Source organism: Motacilla alba, chromosome 1 (assembly GCF_015832195.1).
Source record: "Motacilla alba alba isolate MOTALB_02 chromosome 1, Motacilla_alba_V1.0_pri, whole genome shotgun sequence".
Taxonomy (NCBI): Eukaryota; Metazoa; Chordata; class Aves; order Passeriformes; family Motacillidae; genus Motacilla; species Motacilla alba.
The window spans coordinates 40,002,535-40,029,540 of record NC_052016.1 but is presented as its reverse complement, the minus strand read 5'-3'; the positions used below and the strand labels follow the sequence as shown (position 1 = coordinate 40,029,540).

The window sequence follows — 27,006 nt, the reverse complement described above, 5'->3', positions numbered from 1 at the left end:
GCATGTAAATTATGAGGCAGATAACCTGACAAATGGTCAGGAAATTTTCTTTAAGATCTGTCTCTCAGATTGACCTCACAACAAGCAGGTTGGACGAAAGTTCCAGACTGGTGGATGAGATACGATCTTGTATGAGTAGAGGGAGAGGTTGACTGTTCAGAAAAACCTGATAGAAATTCTGGTAATGATTTAATTATGATCAGATTTGGGTGTAATATGTTACCATGGCAATTGTTTCCTAATTACTGAGTTCTCACAGGGATAGTAAAAATGAAAAACAAACAGAAAAAATCAGCAGGAGTGTTTGATCTTTTCTGCCACAATTGCAAAGGGCTGGGTCTGATGTAGAAACGATGGGGAGATATTCTATGACCCATAGCATATGAGTTTCATTTAGATGATCCTCATGGTCCTCACAGCACAACTGGAGGGTCTGTAAGAGGAAAAGGAGGAGACCGATAAGAAGAGTACGCCTAAGAATGGAATAATGTATGATTTAGTGAACTAGATTCTGATCTAACTAATTCCCTGGCTTCAGTGGAATTTAGCTCGGATTTACATTGGTGTAAACAGGATCATATCTGATCCAGATCTGGATCACTGAAACTTATATAGCCACAAGAAATATATCTGGCATTTCCTGTAATGTGTGGTATATTATACCACTGTAGTATTTGCTAAGTCACGTCACTTGAACCTTAGCCTATTTTGGAAGGGCAGTTAGTAAGGAAAGAGGATTATTTTCTTAAATGTCATATTTGATGTCTTTCTTTCAAGATAACTTCCAACCTCCATCACATTGCTGTTTCATTCTAATTTAAATCATTAGATGTAGGGGAGGACAAGCGAATCCATCCTGAATAAAAAAAATAATCAATGCAAGTAGGTGTAATTAGTAGTACTTTCCTCTGGTGAGTCAATGGTGTAGAAAGAGCTGAAAAACCAATGCAGACTGCATTTGTTCTTCGTAATGTGTTGTGACTCCCTCACAGTTTTCATAATGAAGTTGTTTAGATCTCCCCTAGGACAGATATGTCTTTTTTTTTCTAGTTAAACAGACTGACAAGCTCTAATATGCCATGAATAATTTTATCTATGAAGAAAGATCCAGACATACAGACTCATGTGGGCAGCAGGAGTTTTAATTTTCTTATTTGCTGAAAACCAAAATAAGCTTTTGATGAAGTGCTTACTTCACACTTCATATTTTTACTGAGTTTATTAAGTATATTTATAGGTGTAAATCCTTGGGGATATTCTATCTAAACCTGAATGTGCTTCCAGTCCCTGGGAGGCTAGGTACAAAGATTTGTGAGCTATATATGTTGTTGATTGCTCCTTTGCATTCATTCTGATTTGCCAAGAGAGTCTTCCTTTCTTGACAAGTTTAGTAAAATAAACTAGAAAAAGGAAATAGTATGCCAGAAGATGAGAGCATGACTACTCCATGTGTTTAAACTTCTCCACCAGTCAGGTTATTTGTTTCATAAACCTGAGCTAGTGGGAATACATATGGAATAAATACATCAGCATTTGAAATGAAAAATAAAGAAACAAACCCTACATCTTCTCTGGATGTTGGTGTACAAGCAGATGCTTTGCCAATAATATCTTACACAGTTTGGCACAGATTTTGCCTGGCGGTTTTGTGCACTCGTCATGGTTTAGAATATTTTGTGCAGGATGCCTGGCAGTTTTTGGGTGCTCCACCCAGTTCATTTTCTACCCTCTTTACATCTTGCTGGAATCTTCCGTCCACTAGTATGTTGTCCAGCGTAGAATGTTGCCTCTCTAAAGTGTATCAGAGCAGTATCTGGTCAGGCTTTCAGAAATGCCAGGGTCGTGTGCGTAAGGGAAAGTGTAAGAATGTGCTGTGTACATGTACAGAGAAGCCCTCACAGCTACAAGAACAAAAAACAACCTAAATGCACACCCCCCCCCCTCCCCTCCCAGGATTTTTCTGTTTAAAGAGGCATAGTTCTCCTTGCTGCTGATCAAAGGTGTCTGTGGCTCAAGCTGTGTTGTTGTTAGATCTGTGAGGAATCACACTGGCATAACTCTGACCCTGGCTCAGAACTAAACCACAGTTGCTTCTGGTGCTGAGATCTGAGCAGTAGATACCAGTGTGGCACCGTACCCTGCACCAGACACCAGCTGTCGTGGCACTGGCCTGTCAGAAGCCATCTCTCTTGTCCAGGTGAGTGTATTTACCAGCAGGTCAGTCAGGCAGCCTGTACACTTGCACACGACCACTTGGAAAACTCTGTGTTTCTGTGTCAGAAATGTACAGCAGTTGAAAGCTTATGAAAGGCTGTTCAGATTGCTACTGAGATGGAGTCTTTACTAATTTTCCAGCAGAAAACCACTCTGTTCCCTTTGTTGTGCCAGGTGCTGAGTTTCTGGACAACGTTCCGCAGCTCAAACAGCTGCCTTTGTCTGCAGGTCAGCTGTTAAAGCCACAATGCTGTTCCTTGCCAGCCAGAGCCTTCCTTTCGCTTTCATACCTGTTTGTTTGGCATGCTTCGCAGGTACAAAACCTTTTGGAATCAGCAGAGTATTCATCAGTGACTCCAAGTCAGCTGAGGTAGAAACACTGTCGATACTTGTTCATGGATCGCTGCTTGATTTGCTGGAGAGTCTGTTCTCTAAGGAAGGATGATCATAGAGAGGAAGTTATCAAGTCTCTCTTGATCTCTTTGGGTACAAGTGTTATTATCTGCCATCCTTCAATTCCGAACAGCTAATTACCTGTGGTGGGATGCAAACTTTTAATAAACGAAAATTTTCAGAATCTGTTGATTCCCACTGGACTGCAAAGTGTAGAGTCACTGAAAACTTGGGTGACTGTAGTATGCATATAGAGGATACACCACTCCCTTCATGTCAGATGACTCCCAGTGTGTCATCCACAATTTTGACACCTTTTATCATTATGAGGAGGCCATTTCATTGGACAAGTCCTTCATCATAAGCTGGATGCTGTCTTTCTGAGGATTATCTTAAAAAGATCTTAAGTCTTTTACAGGGACTTAAAAAAGAAGGTTCTTTCTGCACTGAAGGACATGTGGGGGATGTCTCACTTCACTGGAGCTTTTATACTGATTCATAAAAAACATGTAACTTCCTTCAGGACAAAAAGATGATTGTCACTACTTTCTTTTTCTCACCATAAATCATAGAATCACAGAATGGTTTGGGTTTATAGAAACCTTAAAGATCATTGAGCTCCAACTCCCCTGCCATGGGCAGGCATACCTTTCTCTAGACCAGAATGGTCTTGAACTCTTCAAGATGGAAGTAGCCTTTTACATAAAGAAGACCATCTGCATATGTGTAACTAAGGAAAAGCAATAATTTTGTTCAGCTTGTTAAAGATTGTTTTGTAACTCATTATACAATCTGTATTTGTCCTCCCAGTGCAATCGTCTTAATCTTTAACTATTTCCTAAGAAAATAATGTCTAAATACCTGTATTGCCTGTCTGCCTGACACCCTGTTACCTGTATTTTTGAGCTGTTGACCAGTTTTGGCTGCTTAATGGGGAGCAGAGGTCTCAAAGATACCAAATTCCTACAAGTTTTGTGGAAATTGACACCTTTGTGACAGGAAAGATAAGGAGAATTACACCAATGTCCATTCCTTTTGTCTGCAGCCAGCAGGGCAGCCAAAACATACAAATTCCTAAATGGAAGCAGGATTGAGAAATGCAATACATATGGTCATGTGTGCTTAGTCACAAATCTTTGTGCTCAACTTTGGTTTCATTACTTCACTATTTTCATGAACAAGTTGAGCTCTGTTTCTTTCATCATTCAATACCTTTAATTATAGCCGTAATCATGTAATCTGGAGTCCTGTTATCAGATGCTCTTAACTAATTAATGCTGTAAATTACTGTAATAATGTTGGGTGAAAGTTGCTATGCAATAAAAATTATTATTTGTGTTTCTGGTTCCCAATGTATATCAGACAGATTATTTTAAAAGCACCATGTCCCAAATAGGGAAACTATCACTTTACTCCTCCAGTAAACACTGTGCAGTTGCACAGAGGCAGGGGGAGGGGGTTGTAACTGTCAATGTTACTACTGAGAATTTAAAGAAATGGAGCGTCTACATTCCCTACTGCCCAAAGTTTTTCTACAAGGTCAGGCTACCACTTGGCCCTGAAGATCCCAGCAGAGTTGGTTGGGTCTATGGGTTCACTTCAGGGAGCAGTCTGGTGCTTTGCCTGTGGATCTTTCAGTAGATACAGATTGGACTGGGTAGGAGAGGGGTGCAGGGAAATTTGAGCATGTACATCAACCCTTCTGGCTTATATGGCTTATGAGAGCTGGTTTTAAGGATAGCTTGGCTGAGATTGTGAATTTCAGGCTTGACTGATGGGGGAAGATCAGGGATGGTCCCGATGAAAGTTGATGTTTTAGAAGAAAAGCTTTAGAAGAGATTAAGATAATCTGGTCTATCAGAGATCCTTCTTTGGGGCTAATGTTCCCCTGCCTTACTCTTGCTCTTCTTCTCTGGCATAATTTGTAATTTTTCTGGTTAGTTTCTGGCTGCCATTGCATTTCCCTCACTCACTGTATCTACAAACCCTGCTCATTTGTTTTTCTTCAGTGAGGCATCAAATGCTCATTAATCTCAGTGCATCCCCAGTATCTAAAACTTTCCTTAGGAGACAGATACTACCCACACTGTGCACAAAACCGCTGCTGACATCAAGAGTTAGGTTGCAGATCAAGGCGAGTATTGACAATACAGGAGTTTTGCTGCAGATCAAGGGCAGTGAATCTCTGTGGGATTTTCTGCACATTTCTTTCCAAATGGCTACGCTGGCAGGGAAGTAGGCTGCTGGATTCGAAACAGCAGACACAGATCTGTCCCTGTCATGGTTTGATCACTGGAACTGAAAAATAAAGAAAGCCCTGCCTGGTTTCCACTATTAAAGTTACCCTCAAGTATTAAGGTATCTTTTTCAGAAAATGAGCTGTAAAATTCCAACCTTACTGAAATCCTAAAGAGTTTGACAGTTGTTTTCAGTGGAGTCAGGGCTTCATCCTTCATGCAGAAGTCGTGCTCTTCGGCAGGCTTGGTGGCTGTCCATTGATGAGTTGAATGATTCTTTCCTGTAGTTTTGATGTCAATTTGGTAAATATGTGAAGTAATTTAACTTAAAAGTGATCAATACAAAGTTCTATGCATAACCAAATTCCATGAAATTTAAGCCTAGAAGTTTTAAATATCCAGTCATTATTAATTTAAATCATGTTATTAAGTAATTTTACTTCTGCTTCAGAAACGTATTGTTGGAAGAGCTTCCCTCACAGTAGACTGAATAGGATGTGTTCTGTTAGCATTTGTAAAACCCTGTAGCCAGTTATTCATCCCACTGTTTAATTTGCAACTTGTGGTTTGTGATGGGTCCATTCCAAACTGTACATCATTCATCTAGAGGGTTGAGGAGGCTCTGGGACTTCGAAGGGAACAAAAATAAACCCTCGTTATCACATGTTATTTGTGAATTACAGAAGAAAATATATCTTAATGATCATCTGTTTAATTAAACCAAAAATTTTCTCACCCTCCTGGAGTTGTGTCAGTTGGTACCAGTGGAAGACTAAAATAGTTTTAACACAACTGTCCCTAAAAAAACAAGGCAGTATTTTAATACAACTGCATTCTGAACTCCATTTTTTCCATTTAAAAAGAGATAGAAGGGGTATAAATTTTATAGGAAATGTTTCCAGCAAGAAGCTGGTATAAATTGTTTTGCTCAGAGAATAATGAGCAATGTTTGAAACAGAGTTTCATATCTAGCTGAAATGTATATTGTCAGGATACTTGGAAGTCATAAAAAATCCCTTTCCTACACTGAGCAGTTGTTCTAGTTCTCGGACAGGGCATATATGAAATTATTGTTTATTGTTTTGATCACACCAAAGCCTTTGATAATACAGAGATGTGTGTGTGTTTGCATCGTTCTCATAAGCCACTGATCTTTTCTAAGCCATGACATGCTCACATTTGTTGAACAATATTATAAGAAAATTATTACTTTATTTTGACATTTTTCCTAGGAAGCTCTCCTAAACTGCTTCAAAGAATGTCAAGAGCACTTATAGGAAGTAATGAAAAGAACCTTACAAAACTCATCTTCCGTGATAATCTGCGCTTAAAGCCACGCGCGTCATGCCAAAGCGTTATCTGAGTGCGCTGTCACTCTCCTGAGCTGCCGCATGCTAAGGGAACCTGCAGCTAATACCAGACTTCAGGCAGTGCTAGGACTCTGTGCTTCCAAAGAACATTACTAAACAACCTAAGCACCTGGCTCTGGGATTTGCACTAATATCAATAATTTGGGGCTTGATTTTCAAATTTTCCAGGTAAATTTTTCAGGGCCGCAGGTATCACTGAGTGGCGGAAATGGGAACTCATACCTTACTTCTGTTAGGGCACCTGAAAATCCCTCTCTCTTTGGATGTGTAGAGATACCAGTAATAATCCAGTGACAGTTTCACACATGGACAGTTTGTAGGCTTGTGTTGATGAAGAATGACTTGCAGAAATAGATCTGCCTCTCTCAAACCTCTTCTGCCTTGTGCGCATGAGAATAACTGCTGAATGGCTGGGTACCCTGGCTTTTCTCTGTTTCCCCTGCACTGAAAAAAAATCACAAAAAGCACTAGGATCAAAAATAATACTTTTTATTATAAATAAGAATTCTTTTTTTGCAGAAAAGCTACGGCAGTATTTTTGTTCAACCGGAGGCCTTTTCATGTATTCATTTTAAATTAGCCTATTTTCCAAGATGGAAGTTGAAGGGCAGCAGTCTTCACTGCAAGTAAAGGCAATAGCTCATGGAAGAGAAACAAAAGTTAAGAGGAGGAATTTAGGAAAGATAAAAATCTTTTAACTATAACGTGTTTTTCTGTCTCTGTAGCACAGTATACATTTGTTTCACTGTATCAAGGCAGACAGATACACAAAGGTACATTCAGAATATTAGGGTGAAAAATTAACATCAGAACATGTTCAAATGTCTTTATGGTCTATTAATATTTAAATACAGTGTATTTATAGTTTTGTTGATGTAATTTAAGCACTACAGGTTTGTAACATAAAGTGTAGAAGTAAAAAAAAAAGAAATATAAATTATAAATGAGACTCATCATGAGTATTTCCTCTCAGACGTGTGTTGTCAAAGGGTCTGTATCAATTAGTACTGAGATTTTTTGGGGTGGAGGCATTATGAATAGTTAGAAAACCATACACGCTGGAAAAGCCATATTGCCATTTCATCACGGTGCTTTTGTGAACAAAGTGCAGCATTGCTGAGGGGTGTCTTGACAGATTCATAGTTTTGATTTTCTTTTAGTGGCCTCCTCAAGTGTTAATAAAAATATAAGTCTTTTTATGTCTGTTTCAGAATTATTTGGAGTGCAGCCGTTTGCCATAGTGCTTCCAAGAATGCCAAATAGAACCTGAAGGGAAAGGTCATGTAGCCCAGCTCTCACAAATCAGATTCCTGTGCCAAAGGGAATAATGTTTCCCACCTGTGCAGGGAGATTTTACACTCATCTGCACCCATGGTTTTCACCAGAGGAAGTCAGCCAGCTTTGCATTTGTGGTGGATGTGGCGGGGGATGTAGGTTATAATCCCTGTGACAGACATCATGTCAGTCACAGCTGTCAGATGGAGTTGTCACCAGTTTATGTTGTGCTTTGGAGGTGTTTAATAGAATTTTCTTTGTTAAAACTTTAAAGGCAGGAAAAAATTAGAAGAGGATGGGGTCAAGGAGTGGGTGACAAAGCAAAAACTGGAGAACTGGTTATGTACTGTGCAGTGCCTCTGTTTGGTAGCATTTGGGGGACAGCATGCAAAGAAGTTGATCCAAAGTCACAGAAAAAAATCTCTATTTGCCAGCAAAGACTTGAATTCATTTATTTCAGTTGCTGCCAACATGAAATCTCCCCATTTCTTTCTCAAGACAGAATAATTAAAATCATTAGTGCTTGTTAGCATTGTGCTGGACCACATCATGTTGCATTCCATAAGCAATTTTCTGTGAAATAGTGGAATTGTGTGTTTCCAGAGACTTACTAATTCCCAAGCCTGGGTGACATATCAACAAAAAAGAAAGGACAAAACCCTACCTCAGGTGTTTGTGCCGTGCTACTCCCTGGTGGCTGTGGGATTTACATGCCATTTGAGGTGGGAATCCAGACCCAAAACTTGCAAGTTAACATTAAATATAGGAAATTTAAAAAAAAAAAACAACAACAAAAACTTTGCAGGATATTAATCTTTCACCCTGACCACTATGAGCACATACCTGGTCCTGACACATGGTCAAACTGCACTAAACTTGTGTGCTTCATATTTGCAAAAGGATGGGCTCTGGATTGTCATGGCTAACAACAATGTAAAAAATACATAAACCAGACTATTTCCTCAGCTGCTATTAATAGTCAGCTTTGCTGATGGAGCTGGGGATCTGTCAGTCCTGTCTGTTTGTGCACAGCTAAGTCACAACAGTGCTGCAATTTAGATAAGATTTTTGAAGGGCGTAAGCAAAATAGAGACTGTTTGTTCGTTTTATTTTTATGGAGAAACAGACAAAGATCAGGTCTATATTTCAATTTTTCTAATATAGGTATATGAAAAAACAGAAAGCCAGCAATATCTGAGAGCTTTGCTGGCAAAATCCCGAGTTTATTTGCTATTACGGCAGCCAGGGGCACCTTTTGGTGATGTACTTCTGTTTCAGGAACTGCTTTACACAAACAATTCAGAGATTTGCTTGTGTAACAGTTCAGGTAATCATGTCTGGTTTGGACAAGGGTGAACTGGGTGGTTATCTGTTTCATATATGTATAAAAATATTTGTCTCCATGTGTTACTGTATGAAAGGATCACAAAACAGACGCAGGAGAGAGTGTATGGACGGAAACGAGCAAAACTCTCTTCTGTATCAAAGAGTTCCTTGGGGCCTCAAGTCAATAAACTGCAGACATCAGAGAAATGCACAACATTTCTTTCAAGAAGAACAATCTTAGGTGTAATAACAGTTGTGTTCTTAAATGTGCAGTGGAAGGGGCAGCAAATCAGAACTTCTTCCATTTCCCCAGGCCTTTTATGCATGAGGGATGGCACCTAGCTGCTTTTGCCAAGTCTGTGCAGGTTGGACGCTTCGGACAGGGGACTAGCAAGGATGTAAGTGGCATAGTTGGCTAAACTACAGCTACTGGGATATCATGGGTGACTACAAATGAATTTTAGGGTTCATGTGCAATATGGAAAACATGGGGAATTGAATACACCTTTCTAACACTTCAAAATAGGCACATAGCTTCAGAAGAACTGACTTTGTACATTTCTTAGTTGGAAAAGAGAAAGCTGCAGGATCCCAGTTCTTCAGGAGGTGGGTTTTGAAGTTCTAGACACACTCATTTAGAGACATCCCACAAGCCTAATTTGTAGCTACTTGAAATCAGAGCACTGATGCGCCATCCTTAGCTCCAGGCCAGTGGATTTTCTTGCCTGACATTATGATACTGTACCCTGCTAAGATGCAGTGCAGGTGAGTTGTCCTCAGCCATTTAGCTGGAAGGGAGCTTACAGGAGCCATCAGTGCTGTCAGAATGGCCCAGCAAACTCATTTGAGCATCCTTGTGAAAATTAGGAGAGTAGCAGTTACGGGTTTCCAAACATGAGAACCCAGACCTAAGGGGCTGAGAGCACAGTGTGCATCATCCACCTGAGTGGTGAGGCTCACAGTCAGTTTTGATGTTTGAGGCGTTTCTGAGAGGAAAGGAGCTCTAATGAAGCATTGTTTATTTGTTTGTTTATATGCTTAGACCAGAAAGGCCAGCAGTTCAACAGCTTGAGACTTCAAGGGCTACTCTTGCCTCCAGTATGTGGTATCAGGGTAGTTAAAGATGTTTCTTTTCAGTAAGACCAGCAGAAAATTCAGCCTCCAGGGCTGCAGGAAAATTTGCTTAGCTGGGCACAGTAGAAGCTACTTTCCTGTGCTTCCCATAAATTATTTTACAAGTTAAGCATGTTATTTGAATGTGCACTCTGCCAGATAGTCTGCATTTTTTGACTTTGTGCTAAAGACAGTGATTCTTCATAAACTGTCAGAGGCTAAACAGTAATATTCTGCCTTGATTTTATTAGATTGTGATTCCCTTTTATTGAGTAATGAACATCATGAGTTAAAAGTCTGCATATCATCCTTTGAGGGTGACCTGAACCTTTTTAAAACCATTACTTGTAGGGCATTCAGTCCAGTCAGATGCACGCTGATGAAAAAACAGCCACCCAGAGCTCCTGCTGACTATGTACAGGCAAAGCTTGACAGCCTAGCATCAAACAAAAAATTGATTTCAAACCCAGAAGTCAATATCTTGCTTTTGCAAAGGCACTTTGGCACTTGAGAGGAAAGTTTGCATGTAATGTACACATTTGATGAACAAAATACAGAGGAGATGGCTTGTTTGGACTTGATTTGGTGCACCCACGGTTTTCTATTAAGAGTAAAGCCAATGAAGTGTTGATCTGTGCAGCTGGAGGGGAGCTTCAATTTGTTTTACACATGCACAGATAGTATCTAAATGGGCCTGATTTTTGATGTAATTGATCTAAACAAATGAAGTTTCTTAAGTACAGCTATGACCTGGTAATGTTTCAGAATGAAGTCTTAATAAGTTTATAAAGTCTAGTCTTGTAAGTCAGTAACAAAGTGCCATTTTATCTGCTGCCTGATTTTGAGGGCACTCATTTTCACTTGCTACTTGTTATAGCCTTTTTGTGAGATGAAGAATGACTGCCTCTTTTACACATGGTATACTGCTGTAAGTCAAGTTCAGATTTTGATAGTTACAGAGTCTTTCTGCACTGGTCCTGATATGTGTAGCTTTACTAACAATATCTAGAATAGCTATGGACAGTGTCTGGTGACATTCATAGGGACAGTGAGTAGTGTTGTCATGAAAATACAATGCAGGTTTTATATTCTGCAGCTTTTTTTGGTGTTCAGTCTCTGTAGCGCATGCAATTGCAAATTCAATGTCCAAGTTGCACATTTATAGGGATGCTCAAAACTATTTACATCTGTATAGCTGATGTTCCTCTAGTAAGTAGTTTCCAGTGTTTGTGGATTTCTCTGAACAGAAGACCACACCAAAGTTGCATCTGAATACTCTTCTTTAGGCCTTAGTCATCCACAGTTGGTTGGGTGTTTATGCACACGGCATCACAAAATACAGGTGAGATACAAGGTTGTAAAGATTGCAACTGAAGGAGTTCAACTGAAAAAAAACTCTGAGCCAGAATACTCTCTAGAACCGGGACACAGACACTGATGATTCTAACTGCATGATGAGGACTGTGCTCTTCTGGGTGAGAGCCCTTAATGGAACAGCAGCCCCTTGTTATTCTGTTACGTAAAATAAAACAGAGGAAAAAAGGTAGGGTTAGCTGTCCTATTGTTGTTTTGTCACTTAATGGAGATTATACATCAGCACTTTGCTTTCCTTTTATGTTTCAGTGTCATTTTGAAAACCGGGGACACGAGATTTTGCTGCAGGAAAAGATGCAATCTGTTGAAAACACTCCACTTGATAGTAGGAGAAGCTAGTCTTAAGTGAAATTCAGTTGTTGTGTGTATTAAGGAGAGATACAGTCCCTCAAGTTGTAACGCTGACTCTAGTTTTTAAGTGTTAGTGAGGGAAAACACTTCTGCAAACACTTTATCTCTGCTCAGATAAATCATCTGACAACAGAGTGACCTATTTCACTCCATCTCTTTTCACCCACCCTGCGGCGGCTTCCTCACTGGACTGTCCCATGCAGACAGGCACTGCTGTCAGACATTTCTTGAAGGAGGAAATTCTCCTCTAGATTGCAGAATATCAGTGCCAGCCATGAGGTGGACGAGCTTGGCACAAAAGAGATACCTTTACACACTGCTTCAGCTCAGTCAGGATGTTACATATTCAGCTGGATTGTCAGCAGATAGAAGGAAAGCTGGGTCTGCAATTTGTCCTGGCTGTAATTAAAAGCCACTAGAGTACCCTCCAAGCAGGCAGTTCCTCCCACTTTGATTTTCCTCCTAATATTTTTCCATTATCTGTCAAATTGGGGGTTAAATATTCTGCTCCCTTTTCATTTTGCAGACACCGTCATTGGCTTGGCATGTGTCTGATAGGGAACCTGTTTCTGGCAAGCAGTCTCACTTCCAGTAGCAAACTCCCTGTGTCCCCTACAAAGTTGAGGGAAAAGACCTAGGTTAGTTTTTCCTAGTCCACCTGACCTTAACTGCCTAATCACATTCATGAGAGAAGCACCCCAGCTCCCATACCCAGTGGCACCCAACAGGACAGGGAGCCCTGTGAAGGTGATTTCAGCTGGCTAGTACAAGTGCCACGAGTGTACATCTGCAGCAGACTGAAGTGGGTCCTGTAGCTGAAGCATGGCTCTTTGCTGTTCTGTCAATTGAATGCAGAGTACATAGTTTAAAAAAAAGAAAGTTTCCTCTGCAAGTGGTGGCAGGATGGGGGCTGGGGATGTTTTTCCTTGTGAGTGGGCACAAGCACGATTGTCCAAAGTCACACTAGCAAGTTCATCATCACAGCTACTGTGGAGCTGAAGTTCAAGGGTGCACAGAGTGATTCATTCTACCTGGCAATATATACAGTGAGTAAAGAGAAATATTTCCTGTGCCTAATCCAGACACCAGTTAGGCATCAGTCTGTCTGAATGCGAGCAGACGTACAAATGACAAATGTGTGCAAGAACAGAATAAGCTGGGAAAAAAAAGAGAATGTATTTTTCACTCAGAGGTTAGCACATTTGCTCTGAACACAGTCCCAAAACCTAATGAATCAGAAAGTGTAATTGTTACATAGACTAATTTCAAAACAGTACTACTCATTAAAGATTAAGGGAGAGAAAAGGAACATGAGGTTCAGACCTTTTATTGAAATTTTGTCATACTAGGTCCTCATTGGTAATTTTTTATGGTTCACATTTATTCAGCTCCTCATTCACAGCCTTCTGTCAAGGGTCTCTAATACGTACCAAGTACAAGCTTCATTAACTGCATTATCTTTCAGCTCTGCTTTATCTGTGATTACCAAGCCAGTGTTTCTCAATGACATTTTAATGTTAGAAAACAAGTAAAAAAAAAAAAAAAAACCACAAAAAACACCCAACATAAAAGCAGCTTGATTTCTATCTGTTTTTTGCTTTCAGATTTCCAAAGTTTCCTTACATTTGAATACAGACATATTAGATGCAGTTTGGCTACCCATTAGAGAAAATTAGGCTAATGGGGAACTCTTTAAATTCTGGCTATTTGAACTTCCACAGTTGCCAGCCTGTCTTCTAGAAATGTTGAACATTATCTCTGGGATGCTCTTTCATTGGCACCTGGTGTCTAAGACTGGGACTGGTGTCTAAGACTTCTTTGCTATTGACAGGTCTCTTCTCCCTTCAAGGTACAAATCAACCATTTAACGGTTTTGCTTGACTCTGAGACTGTTAGAAATTTGGATTGGTGAGGGAGAGGTGCTTTACAAGGTGTTTGTTTAATTTCTTGGTGTTCTGTTAGCTCAGCTGATCCCTCTGAGTAGATCATGTCAAGTTTTTCATTCTGACAACGAGTAGAGAGAGAATGATTAAGTCTATGTCTTTTTAGAAACCAAAGAGGAAAATTGCAAGAAGAAAAATGTTGAAAATTCTCTCTTTTGGAATAAACAAAGATAACTTACAGATAGTCACATTTAGCTGTCTTATACTTGGTTAAGAAAGGTCTTGGGGAATCTTGTACAATTTGTGCACTGGCCACAGTGTCCTGCTCCTTTATAGTCTTCTGAATTCCTGTGCTGCTGTTGTCCCAGTAAAGGCTTACTGGTAGATGTAGAGAGCTGCAGCAGACTTCCCCTGTATCCCACCTACATGGTGGAACCTGTAAAAATTGAATTCTGTAAAAATTCAATTCTGTGTAATACACAGCAGAAGATCTGAGCATCTTCCCACTGTGTAAGATCTACGCTCGTACATGATGTAAGAGAGCCATTGCAGCCAGCATTAAATTCTCCTTCCTGGGGGGAATCGCAGTCGCACAGTTTAAATCACTCAGACTTTGTGGATCTATAATACCCATAGAATCACAGGTTTGGGTTGGTTGGAACCTTAAAGACCCTTTAGTTCCAACCCTCTGCTGTGGGCAGGGACACCTTTTATTTCACTGGGATGCTGGAAGACCCATCCAGCCTGTTCTTGAATGCTTGCAGCAGTGGGGCATCTGCAGCTTCTCCAAGCATACTCAAAAAAGGGGACAGTTGAAATTTCAGGAAATCAAGAAAGATATCTTTTTTTCTTTTTGTTTGGCTTTCATGGTCTGTTACAAATCCCATAGGAGCTTTGGTCACAGCAGAGGGTAAGAACCTAAACAGGTTTTTTTGCATCAAGAAAATCCTGCACAGCTGCAGTAATTTTCAGTAGGATAATTTCCTGGCTTGTGCTTTTGTCTGTACTTTATTTCTGATGTTCCTTAATTTGAGAAGAGGACAATAAAAAAAAGGATCATAAGGCAGGGAAAATAATTACTAATTCTAGTCAAGGTATGTTAAATTTCATAGTGCTCAGACATGACATAAGTGTTCAGAATTTGTATATGAATGAAATAAAAAACATTCTGGAAGGAAAAGCTACCTAAATGTCAGAAAAAACAAAATGCAAGCTATAAAATCCTGTGAAAAATTACATAGACCAGAGTGAGATAGATGTGCTGTCTTTACTTAGCAAAGAAATCACGGAGGATATGAAAATAGAGAATGAAAATAACACATTTTTACTCGATTCAAAAGCATTATCCATAATAGCATCTGCAATGTGTCTGTAATAATATGGTGTAAATTGAAATTTACATAACAGATCTTTGAAAACAGTCTCTGACTCACAATGTGAAAATGGTGCCTCCTGAAGGAAAAGCCAACCAATAGCAGGAAAACTTTGCAGAAGTCCTATTTCTTATTTCAAGATCCACCCATTTAGCCCCTTTGTAGATTGCCTAATATTCATCTCAGACATGAGCTATGCTGAAAACTTAAATAGCTGGTCTTGGAAACCTCTGGTATATTTCTCCTGAACAGCCAAGTCATTTTTTCTGGGCTGAATCAGGTTCTTATTAATGGTGATAGATCGACAGCCCTAAAAGTTGCAAACCCTCTATTTGTTGGATACCCTCTATCTCCCTCAGTTGGATTTAATACACCATTCCTATCTTGATTCCTGTCTGTTGTGTAGGAAAAGAGTCATTAATTTACCTAAACCAGAAGTAGAATTCCTTCACTGTTGTTTCTATTGTCTTAATAGTCAGGACTTCAACTAAGCAAGAGTCCCTAATAATATCCAGTCCAAGAATGGTTGACACTTTGAGTCTCATGGTGCTGCAGAACTGAGATCAAACCTGGTTTAGTTCTGATACTTCTTGTCTATATATAGTCCATGCTCATTGCTCTTCCCTTTCATTTGCTGGCTGATGTGCGAGTCGGAGGCCAGTATTATTTGCATTATCGGGCTTTTTTAAGTTTGGTTGAGCTTTGCTTAGTCAGATTTTTTAATAGTTCCTTAGATTATTGTGAAAAGTCTGTCTGTCCAAATGTAGATTACCAGTACAGACCTCTTTTTACTCTTTTTACTTTTTACCTCTGTGTTACTGATGTAAAATAGAGAGAGCAGTAGGTATGTGTCTGACCTTTCTGGGTATTTAGGGTAAAATTGGCTTTTAAGATTGGGACCTAAAACCACTCAGTTCTCCCTATGGAATATACACTCCTGTTTGTGTGTCTAACCTGACAAAGCCAGAGGTAAATATATGTCAAGTCAGAATAATGGCACCGCTGTATTTAACACATTTTTTTTGCCAGACCACCTCAATACCATAAGGTTCTGGTATAAACAGCCATAGTTAATGATGAGGCAGTGTGATCAACACAGGGTGAGGAGGGGCAGGATGGCTCTCTCACAGATCTCCATGTTTTATCTAATGTGTTTAACTATCTGAGAAGCTGCAGAGACACTGTGAATGCTTCTTCTGTTACTCTCCTAAATCCAAGTCCTGATCCAAATTTCGAAGTATCATTGCATGTCTGATACCATTTGTTGTAATTTATAACTACATACAGCTTGTTCGGTTCTGAGGTCTCTAATTAGTGAATATATGGGGGTTAATTTCTCATGATATAGAAGTCTGGTTAGTATTAGATTGATAGGATAGACACTCTTTTCAGATAAGGCATCACTAAAGTATTGTGTGCTACAGAATCACATAATGGATGAGGTTGGAAGGGACAACAGTGGGTCATCTGGTCCAAACTTCCTGCTCCAGCAGGGTCGTCCCAGAGCACATTGCACATGATTGGATCCAGACAGTTCTCAGATATCTCCAGTGAGGGAGACTCCTCAACTTCTCTGGGCAGTCTGTTCCAGTGCACAGTATTAATGACTTTTGAGCATGAACCCACTCAGAATAGGGAGATATATGTGTCCTGTTTCTCATATGCAGTGTGCTATACTGTCAATCTCCCTCCAGTTCCATCAAATACTTTAATTTCCTCCATTTCCAAAAAAACATGAAAAAAACACTTTATTTGGTTAGCTAAAAAAAGTAAAAATACAGATATGTTCAGCACTTGCTTCATCTTTCCTAGGTGTTTATCTTCCTCAGTCTGCATTCCTCAGTCTCTTGGCTAAGAAATACTCTTGAGTTTTACTCAAAGTAGCCATACCACTGATCTTTACATCTTTACTCATTTTTTGTTGTTTCATTTTCCTGACACCTTAGATTTTATGCCGCATGCATTTTTTACTCAGTTTGAGTACATTTCTAACAGTACAAACTACTGGATTTTGTAAAATTGTATAACCCTTACATACTTTTATGGCTTTCACCAAACCCAGTCTGTGATTAAATGTATTCTTAGTCTTCTTCTTGACTTAACTACTGAAAGTTCTCGGCAAAAAGGGCAGAACAGACTTCTCTGGGAGCTGTATATCCATCATAAACTGACTCTAACCTGTTATCTATCCAGACTGGTTGTATTTTTCATGTTTTATCACAAATCAGTGCCACAGATAGATTGCGGTTTGCAGCCTGCAGTTGTTCATCGGAGTTAACTTGGCTGTCAGGACAGCCTTTCTGCAGTGCTTTAAACTTTCATAACTTTTGTGCATGAGACTGAACTATTTTTCTAGCTGGCTCAAGGATCAATGCTGTGTCATTAGAACATATGGAACAAGGCTGTGTTACCCTTTTGAGTTTCATTTAGGATGTGTGACACCCCAGCCTTCATACTTTTTAGAAGTGTCTGCACATAGATGAACCCAGTATGGAACTACTCAAGTCATGAACCTTAAAAGTATTTTACTTATGTTTTAGATCATCCTCCAAATATTCAAAATCATTCAAGACTTCGAACTCCACCACCTCCGATATCACATGCTCACACCCCAAATCAGCATCACGCAGCCTCCATCAATTCCCTGAACAGAGGGAACTTCACTCCACGCAGCAACCCCAGTCCAGCTCCTACGGACCACTCTCTCTCTGGAGAACAACCAGCCACTACTCAAGAGCCAGCCCATGCTCAGGACAACTGGTTACTCAACAGTAACATCCCACTGGAGACAAGGTAGGTCACTTTCTTTAGCAGTTGCAATGTTCTGACTCTGTATGCTCAGGATGTTATGGACAATACACACATCTGCATAGCCAGCCACCTAGTTTGTGAACTGGTGTTTGACTTATGCATTTTGCGTTGTATTTATTAATCCTTGTGTCTTTTTATTTGGACTAGGAGAAGAGGAAATTGCTCTTCTTTCATAAACTAAAAATGTTGTCTTTAACAGCTGTTTGTAAGGTTATTTTCCTCATTTATAATTGGAATCAGGATCATAGATTAAAATGTTCTTGGTTTTCTTTCTTTTATATTCCTTTAATGTCTTTTCTTCCTATGTGGTAGGATAAATCAATATCCTATTTAAAAAACTGAAATCAGTCAGTATATTAAAATATTTAGCCTTGTAGCTGTGCCTCATCAAGCAGTACTTTCGTCGTATGTAATTCAGGAAAGGTTGATCTTGTTTCACCTAATGAAGAGAGATCAGCTGCTGCCCTTTTCAACATTGCTCCAGCAAGCATGAAACACTGGATAGCCCAGCATCAGCTATTTAATGGTGTTTTCATTTAGCTCTCAAATTCTTTTCCACCTATGCAACACCTGAAGGGTGTGACAAGGGTGTACCAAGTTGTCGCAGTTCATAGCTTTGTTCAGGTTCTGTGTACATTCTGGAAAAGGGAGCTCTCACACTCCCTCAGCCTCAGTCCTCCTATCTGATGGTGAGTGCATCTACTTGCAGTCCCAGGTGCTTTCTCCAGAGGTTTTGCTTCACTATTGCCTTTGCTACTGAGCAGCCACTGGGGATGCTGGAGTCATTAGCTCCCATACATGGTGTCTTTTTCAGTCTGCAGGGGAGTCTTCCAAGCCTAAAACATGATGCCCTTGCTCAACTGTCTTTGTCTATCTGTCTCAAACCAACAAGATTTTAGACAGCAAAAATCATAGAATAACTGAAAACTGAGACGGGGTCCAAATTTTTCACATCACTGCCTGTGGGAATCTCATTGAGAGGCAGCAATAGATGTAGCCGTATCATGGGACAAGTTGTACCCAGTTTTGCAAACTTCTGCTAAGAGAATGTTTTTTTAAAAATGAGCACATCTGTCAGTCTTTCTGAGAATGAGCTATATCTGCTGGCCCTCTGAAACTTCCAAAACAACCTCAATATCACATTTTGTGGCATTTAAAGATAATTAATTTCTCTGTGACTGCTTGATTAAAAAGACTCAACTAAGAAGCTGGATCCAAAAGATTAGGACAAAATTATAAATAAATAATGCAAGTGTGATTTGGCAACAGTTTTAGTAATTATATTGTGTTAGTAATTCTCAAGCACAAATACCAAAGCATTGAGTTTTATGTGATCATTCTTATTAAAATTACATTAAAAAATTCTTAGGCCCTACTCCTACAGCTCTTTAATCCTCTATAATTCTAAAGGAAGTCCTGTGCCTTTTCCTAGCCAGGTGGTGAATTCTTTATAGAAGAGATAATACATTGTTTTAGTAGTGCAAAACCTTAAAGGCTGTCCTCATTTCTTCTCTGTGAAATCATTTTGGATGAAAATTTTTCAAGATCTGAAGCAGACTGCTCTTGTTGCAGGTTGGATTGGTCACATTATTGCTGTTAATCAGACTGGCAGTTGGAGGTCTACCTGCATGAAGAGCTCTTTCTGCATCATTTGATGATTTCACTTTAGCATCACAGATCAGTCACATTTGTACTTGGTCCTCAGTCTAACCATTTTATTAACTTGGTAGAAAACAGGTCATTTCAAGACTGTAGGTGAGGCTTTTGACACACTGGTTGAAATGGTGTAATTTCACCCTGTGTTTCTTTTTGACAACAAGCATGTTGGAAAATATGTAATTTTGTGCCAACAGCAAATGAACATTACTGACTGTTCCTTCACTGATACAACATTAAGAAAATAAAATGTCTTATAATGGTGTCATAAAGAGAGGAGGCTGAGCTGCATAGACGATCAGTGTATCTGTGACTAACTTCCACTCTGACAGTCAGCCTTTCTGATATGCAGAGGTCTTCCATTTCTTTCAGTGGGAATTGTGTAGACATAAAAGACCAGGCTTCAGAGCTTTTTAGCAAACTTGGATGCCCAGTTCAGCCTCTTCCATGAGACTGATCTTCCCCAACTTCTCCACTGTAAAGATTTTTAGAACCAAATAAAAAGACCATTACTAAGGAGAATAAAATGTCCAATATGTAGAAATATAAATCCTGACCAAGAGACATTAATCCAATAATAAAGGTTTTTGGAGCTAGGAGACTATGGTAATCTCATGTCAAAAATGGAACTGTGTTTCCGTTGTTTTTTTTTTTAATCCCATATTAGTCAACAGAGAGAGAACACAAGAAGAAAAAAGCTGCATCTTTTAAACTAGGATTGTCACAGGCTGTGGAACGTGCCTGCAGTTACAGAATTTAACCAGTTTGAAGTGGCTTGATTTTGATTGCCATGGACTCCAGGCAGTTTTCAGAACTGGGAATTCAGACTGGTTTGTTACTGCCTGGAAATTTCTAAATCGTAATGCAAGGGCAAGCAGAGATGTGCAACACAAATATACAACTGACAGGATAAGCATATTTGAGAATTTTGTATGTTGCAAGAGGAAGAGCCCCTCCTCTTCTCTCCCTCCTTTTCATTAGTTTCCCTTTACTCCCTTTTCTCTGTTTCTCCTTTCTCCTCTTTCTTTTCCTGTCTGCTCCCTTTTTTTTTGTTGCTTTAAAAGCCATGTATTATCAAGGTTGTGATGAGAAGATCTTTGCTCAGCAGTCACTCCTGCCAGGTAAGTTCCCCCCATATTTATTCCTCAGTCTTCTTCCTTCTGTGGCCTCCTTTCTGTTCCTTTACGTGAGACCTTGTGGGAGCAAACAAATGCCAACTAGATGAACGTTTAGTTGAGAAATCAACAGTTTTCAGGAGACTTCCATTCCCAAGAAATTTCATGTGGTAATCATGTAAGGTCAGATTCCTCCCACTACTACTGCTAATGAGAAAGGAGAGTGTTTTGTTACTAGCCAGCGATTTACAGGTAATCTCCAAGGGAGGTGACTCCGTGAGCCTTGCATGAGGAAGACAGTCATGCATCAGTCCCTCAGGTGACCCAGCGACCTGTCTGTTACAAATGCATACATTATGAGATTGTGTAACCTTCCCCTCTTCTGTTCTATTGACAATCCACAACTGAAATTCATGGAACCAATTTGACATGGATTTTAACTAACGAAGAACTTTTATTGATTGGTGTGTTGCTAGGTGCCTTGCCTCTTACCCATTAAATGCTCAGTGCATGCACACATGCTGCTGCTTTTGCCTTGAACTCAACATCCAGTCTTTCCTGCATTCCCAAGGAATGTGAGGAAGCCACAAACACTTGGGGATGGATTGATGTCTCAAGTGCTATGGCACACAGCTCATGCATGTTGATCCACTTTACTCCACAGCTAGGAATAGGAGTTACTTCACTTTCATTCAGATCAAGGAGTAGATCTGTTCTGTCAAAGCAGCCCAAAGGCCTCCAAAGACTTGAGCTAAACCAGTGCTGGCATTAGCAGCAGGAAGAAGAGACAGTAGAAATGAAAATTAGGTTTGAGAACATTTTAGAAGAAACAAAATCAAGGTTTGTATAATGTGACAGGGCTGGTTTCTCTTGGTTTAACATGTCACCTGAATCCAGTTTCTTTGACAGGAATTCTTGTTTGAGTTCATGTCACTTACATGCTCTAGGCTCTTAATCCTGCAGAAGTGATAAAATGTCACAATGCTGTTATGTTTTCTTACTAGTTTTTGCCAGAAGATTTATTCACATTCAGGCTTAGATTCAGTTTTGATGCTGAAAACAGACATCAGCAAAATCAGGACTATATTTTATTTTAAAAAACATGGGAAGAATGCTCTTTTGCCAGGTCTTGAGAAACAAGCCCAAAGGTGAGACACAGTTTGTTACCAGCTGTGCCTCTGAGTTAATTCTTTATGTTCCTGCTATTCTCCTCAAAAAGTACAAAACAGTTTAGCATTTGTAGGTCAAAATGTGACTCATAAAAGAGCATGCCAGGAGGACAAATACTGCAAAATATCGCAGCTTTATGCAGTGTCAGTCCCAAGCATTTGCATGTGCAGGCCCTAAGTATCTTGCTTATTGCCTGTATTATCCAGATTATAGCCAATACTCTGATGTTGGAATTTGGGTTACAGCTTAACCTGTTTCTATCTTATATCTCCTTATCACCAAGAGACTTTCATTTGGAATACTCATATTGAGCAAAATTTACATTTTGAAAATTTACATTTCTCTCTATATAATGAGTTATTATTCCACAAAGGAAAATAAATTAATCAAATCGGAAACTAAAAAGTTCACAAATCCAAAATTGAAACTAAAGCAAAGGAGTGGCAGATTTTTGCTGGAAATCCATAAGAAAATTAGATGCAATGGTGCTACTAAGGTATGGGCCACAGTGGGATATAGATACTGTGCTGTGCCTTTTCAGAGTTACAGTAACACAGGTGCAGGAGTATAACCAGATTACAGCTGGGCTGGATGGAAATCTGGTCCTTTGGATCCAGGAGTTTGGAAGGTTTCATCTGTCACTGGCAGTAAATAATGTTCAATGAACAAAGACATCCACTTTTTTGATACATGCACATGGGCGTGTGTGCTTGTATGTGTGTATATGCATATATATAGTGTATATATAAAGAAGTGAACATTTTTAAAAACTATATATGTATATGTGTAGCATCTTATGCATATAAATATATGGTCCATCATTCTAATTCCATGCGCAACTGCACTATAACCATTGTGGTTTATAAGATCACACTTCATATATGCATGACTCACTGGCTTCATTCATGTTTCCATATGTATGTAGAAACATAGCAAAGCAGACATTCCTAGAGACATTGCAGGACAACCTCATTGAGATGGACATTCTCACCTCCTCCCGACATGACGGTGCTTACAATGATGGGTATGTGACACTTATGTGGTCTTCCTGTTTACTGTACAGCCATTATGATCTTTGCATGAAAGCATTTGGTCACACCAGTGATGTTTAAGGGCAACACCATTGCTGACCTCTTCCAATATGGCTTTAAAAAATGAATTTCTGGGGCTTGGAGCATTGTGTCCTGTACATATTAATAGGAAACTCATTAATATGCTAGTGAGCCACTGCATGCCATTTGCTTTTTATCCCCTTACTGTTTTGAAAGTCATTTGATTTGTAAGAAGTACCTACAGCAATTTCAATTCCCATATTAACCAAAATTAATTTAATTTTCATAAAAATCTGAAACCTTTATTGTGCTGACAGCCTGATACTTCACTGTTAAACTGATGTCTTCCACATACATTATCTGACAAGTGTCTGTTAGTGGTGTATGTCAGCCAAGCCTTTGACTTTAATCACCCAATCAGGCATCTTTACACAAATTTTGATCAAGTAACTTTTAAATTATAATGGACTTTTAACTTGATAGTTGGTGGCAAAACTGTTGAATCTTGTCTTGGCAGCTCATAATTTGGTAGCCATCATTCACACAAGAGCTTGTTGGTGTACTTGAACACTGCAGGTGCCTCTTTTGCTCAGAACAGATACATCTCTATCTAAATAAATGCTTTTCAAAAATGGGATAGTATCTGACTTATTGTAAAAATCTATTTTTTAATGTAGAGCATTAGTAGAAATAAAGAATCTTTCTCTAATGCTCAGCAGTCATGCTTAGAGTACCAATAGAACCATGGCTGTATTATTACAGACACCTATTTTGGATAATTATGTATTACATTTTCCTGCATGAATTAGTGGCTTTTCTCAGTGTGGTGTTTCTGCATGCGACATTTCCCCCTGTGACTGCACAAGTAACTTCATGGGGAAAATAGAATCACCTCTTCATCTGGTGTTAGCCACTGACTGACTCCCACGAGTCCATGCTGTTTGCATTTACTCTGGCTGCAAATCTGGCCCCATAAGCCATGGCAGAATGTGCAAAGGGCACTGGGGCTGTTTCTCAGTCCTCAGAAGCTGCATTTTTGTTTTACTGAAGCATGGTGGTAGATTAGTCCACTCCATTTCCCAGGTTTCATTCCCAGAATTTGAATGCCTTTTACAGCATGATGTCCCACCAAAATCAGGTTTCTCATTTAGTATTCCCATGGACAGAATTTCCATTGGGACATTTCATTTCAGAAACTCATGGGCTTCAGTGTGTTCTTTTCGTGCTGACTTCCATGAGTGTCACCCAAGGTGCTCATGGGCTGGCTCTCAGGCTGCGTTTGTCATAATGGGCAAAATATGGTGCCTCCCAATGTGTCACTGGACAGGAAATGCTGTTGCCTTTGACAGTAATTCACACTTTTTAAAAAGTAGCCTTCAATCCAAGGTGCACTGGACTGCTTTGTGGTAGCAGGTGCCTCTCCCCACTGGCAACACACAGGACTTTGATGCTTTTAGCCATGCCATTGTCTGACACTTAAATTTGCTGGGTGGGGACAGTGTGAATATTCCCCTCTGTGACAATTTGGGTGCTATGGAATGGCTTAAGCTTTTTCCCCATTTCCATTCACCAATGCCACACAAAAAACGCTCTCATGCAGTGATCAATAAATTGATAAACGCCCTCCCTTCTTTAATCTGATCTCCGCTCCTCTTCAGCCTCCGTAGGGCATTTCTGTGGGAGTGCGAGCAGGCTCCCAGTTCTGCCCGTGCCACCAGTCTGTCGTAGCTGTGCTTGGGGTTTTCATCTCACTCTAACGCCAGCTCTTCCACAGAGGGGACTCCTGCCCTTGAAGAGTTCTCTGTGGGATTGTTGGCACTGTGATTTTTTTGTTTGGTTTTGTTTTCTTTTACTCTGTGTGACTTGCCTTTGATTTTTATTCTTCTCTTTTGTGCATGCTGTCCATGTCCGTAGCCAGCATTGTGGGGAGCTGCTTTCCTCGTCCTAGCAGCAGTCGCCATTCTCCCACCCCACGCCTCCCTCAGCATCAATTTGTGTGAGGAGTCACTTGCTGTTGGTCTTTCTTCCCTCAGGCACTTCCTGTTCAAACCTGGAGGCACTTCTCCCCTTTTTTGTACAACGTCGCCGGGATATCCGCTGACATCCAGCACTGTGTACTCGCCTCCCCCTAGGCCCCTTCCCAGAAGTACCTTTTCTAGGCCTGCCTTTAACCTGAAGAAACCTTATAAGTACTGTAACTGGAAATGTGCTGCTCTGAGTGCCATTGTCATCTCAGTCACGCTGGTGATCCTGTTGGCCTATTTCATAGGTAAGCTTGTTGCTGTTTGTTTTTCTTTCTTTTATTCCATTTCTCTACAAACCCTCCCGTACTGCAAATGTTTGGGAAACAGAGGGTCAAGACTGTGGTACGAAGTGATGGGTAAATAAGGCATCTGTTGACTTGTTTGTGTTGCAGTGTTGTGGTAGGGAGCTTAACACTTGTCATAAAGCCAGAAGGGCTCAGTAAAACATGAGTCATATGAGAGAGTTGTACTCCCTTCAGTATCATGGACTGTTAACATTCTGCAGAGGGAAGTGTACCTGGAGTGAGCCAAAGCCACCAGGTTTTCTCTAATCATACCATTAAAACAGGATGTCCCAGTCCCAGTCACATCCAGGTCCCTCAGTGCTGACTTTGATGGGACAGGGTCAGACCCAAGATCCTGGTACACAAAAATGTGGTTTAATTCTGTCATTTGGTGACACACCCATTTCAGTGACATTTAACTAATTATATTGGAGGTCACAGGGTGACCAGGCAGATAGAGAAGGACTGGTTGCGATTGTGGTTCATCAGGGCCTTTTTACAGTAGGTAGTGCTGGTGAAATTTGCATCTTGGGTGGAAAAGCAGTGAATTTTTCTTAACTGTACATGATCCAAATTTCTTTGTTTTGTGCAGCTTGTCAGTGTTCATTGCAAAAAAGCATTATTTTTGTATATTGCAAAAGTAATTGAACTGCTAGAAGTGAAAATTGTATTTTTAAGTCTGTAAAGCTGGAATGTTACTATTACTTTTTCTTCAGTTCTGTTTGATATGTTTAAAAAGTCCATTCATAGATTTCTGTGTTAAACTGTCTGTGGTGCAAACTCCAGTTGTCAGACACTTTTAGATGTGATCATGGGTAAAAAAGCCCATTTTTCATGGCACAAATGAGTCTTTTTGATTTTGCTGTGACTCCCTGTACGCTAATGATCTATAAAAGGTTGTAGTTAGAATTACAGATCTTAGTCTGGATCGAAATATTTTGCTTTCATTTTACATGAATATGATTAGCACCACCACAAAGGATTGCTTTTACTGTGTTCCTTTTATATACACTTCTTTAATGACTGATACTTTTCCACTTCTGCCTTGCATCATACTCTGGTCACTTTTATGTTTCCTGTAAGAGAAACAGGAATGATTAATTAACCAACATTAAATCGGCAGCAGTTTGATGAAATATGCAGTCAGTTTTCATCATTTGCTATGTACATTTGCAGTTGCTTTTCTCATTTGTCTGGTATTCTCCTTATGTCCTGAACATGGTTTGTTTGGACATAATCTCAGTGTGTCAAAGGAGAATCATCAGCTCAGCATAGTGGTGCCAGTTCATTCTGGAGGAGGAGGAGGAGGTGTGTGCTGGTTGATAGATGGAGAGGAGTTTGGTTTGCTGCTCTCCAACTCAGAACCGTATCTCAGAGTTCACAAAAGATCACACTCCTGCTTAAAACCACAGTTAGTGTTGTTAAAAGGAAGGTCCATTGAGTGTCCTCCCTTCCTTTTTATCCTCTCCATTCAGGTGAATTCGCTGGCATTTGCCAGACACCACGGATGGCTGGCAAGGTGCCAGGAATGCTGAGCAGGTTGAATCACTGTAATTAAGGGTCATAATTACTAATTTCTAAAGGAACTACCAATTATTAAAAATCAAATCCGATGGTTCAGTTCAGCATAAACATATTTAGCAAAGATTGTCTCTACCAGACCTAATGTTCTGATCAACGAGAAAAAAGGCAGATATTTAATTAGATTTTGATGAAAAATTGTGTTTAATTTCAAGTATAATCAATTATTAATTACTGTAATGAGTGATTCTGGCAGGGTTTACTAATTAACTCATTTAAAAATTATGAATAACCTTTTCATTTGTAATTATTTTTTACATCCTGTCAAGTTGCAGATGAGAATTGTATCACCTAACCCAAAAGAAAAGAAATGAATGAGAGTCAAAATGTACTTTCACTAAGTTAAAGTGAGACATTTTGCATTTTGATATGAACTATGTAATTCTTAACAGGAACTTGTTTAT

The 27,006-nt window shown here is 39.7% G+C and overlaps 1 protein-coding gene across 19 annotated transcripts in view; it reads left to right on the top strand.

The window, feature by feature from the left end:
* The window catches only part of TENM4 (teneurin transmembrane protein 4), a 1,547,018-nt gene that overhangs the window by 1,316,441 nt on the left and 203,571 nt on the right, over positions 1 to 27,006 (top strand). For 15 of the 19 annotated variants that reach the window (XM_038158275.1, XM_038158258.1, XM_038158266.1 and 12 more), the window contains 3 exons: positions 17,450 to 17,702; positions 22,587 to 22,685; positions 24,747 to 24,982. In XM_038158275.1, the coding sequence (XP_038014203.1) occupies positions 17,450 to 17,702; positions 22,587 to 22,685; positions 24,747 to 24,982 (588 nt within the window). The remainder of the gene's footprint in view (positions 1 to 17,449; positions 17,703 to 22,586; positions 22,686 to 24,746; positions 24,983 to 27,006) is intronic. The other 4 variants (XM_038158362.1, XM_038158369.1, XM_038158398.1 and 1 more) reach the window with 1 other exon arrangement.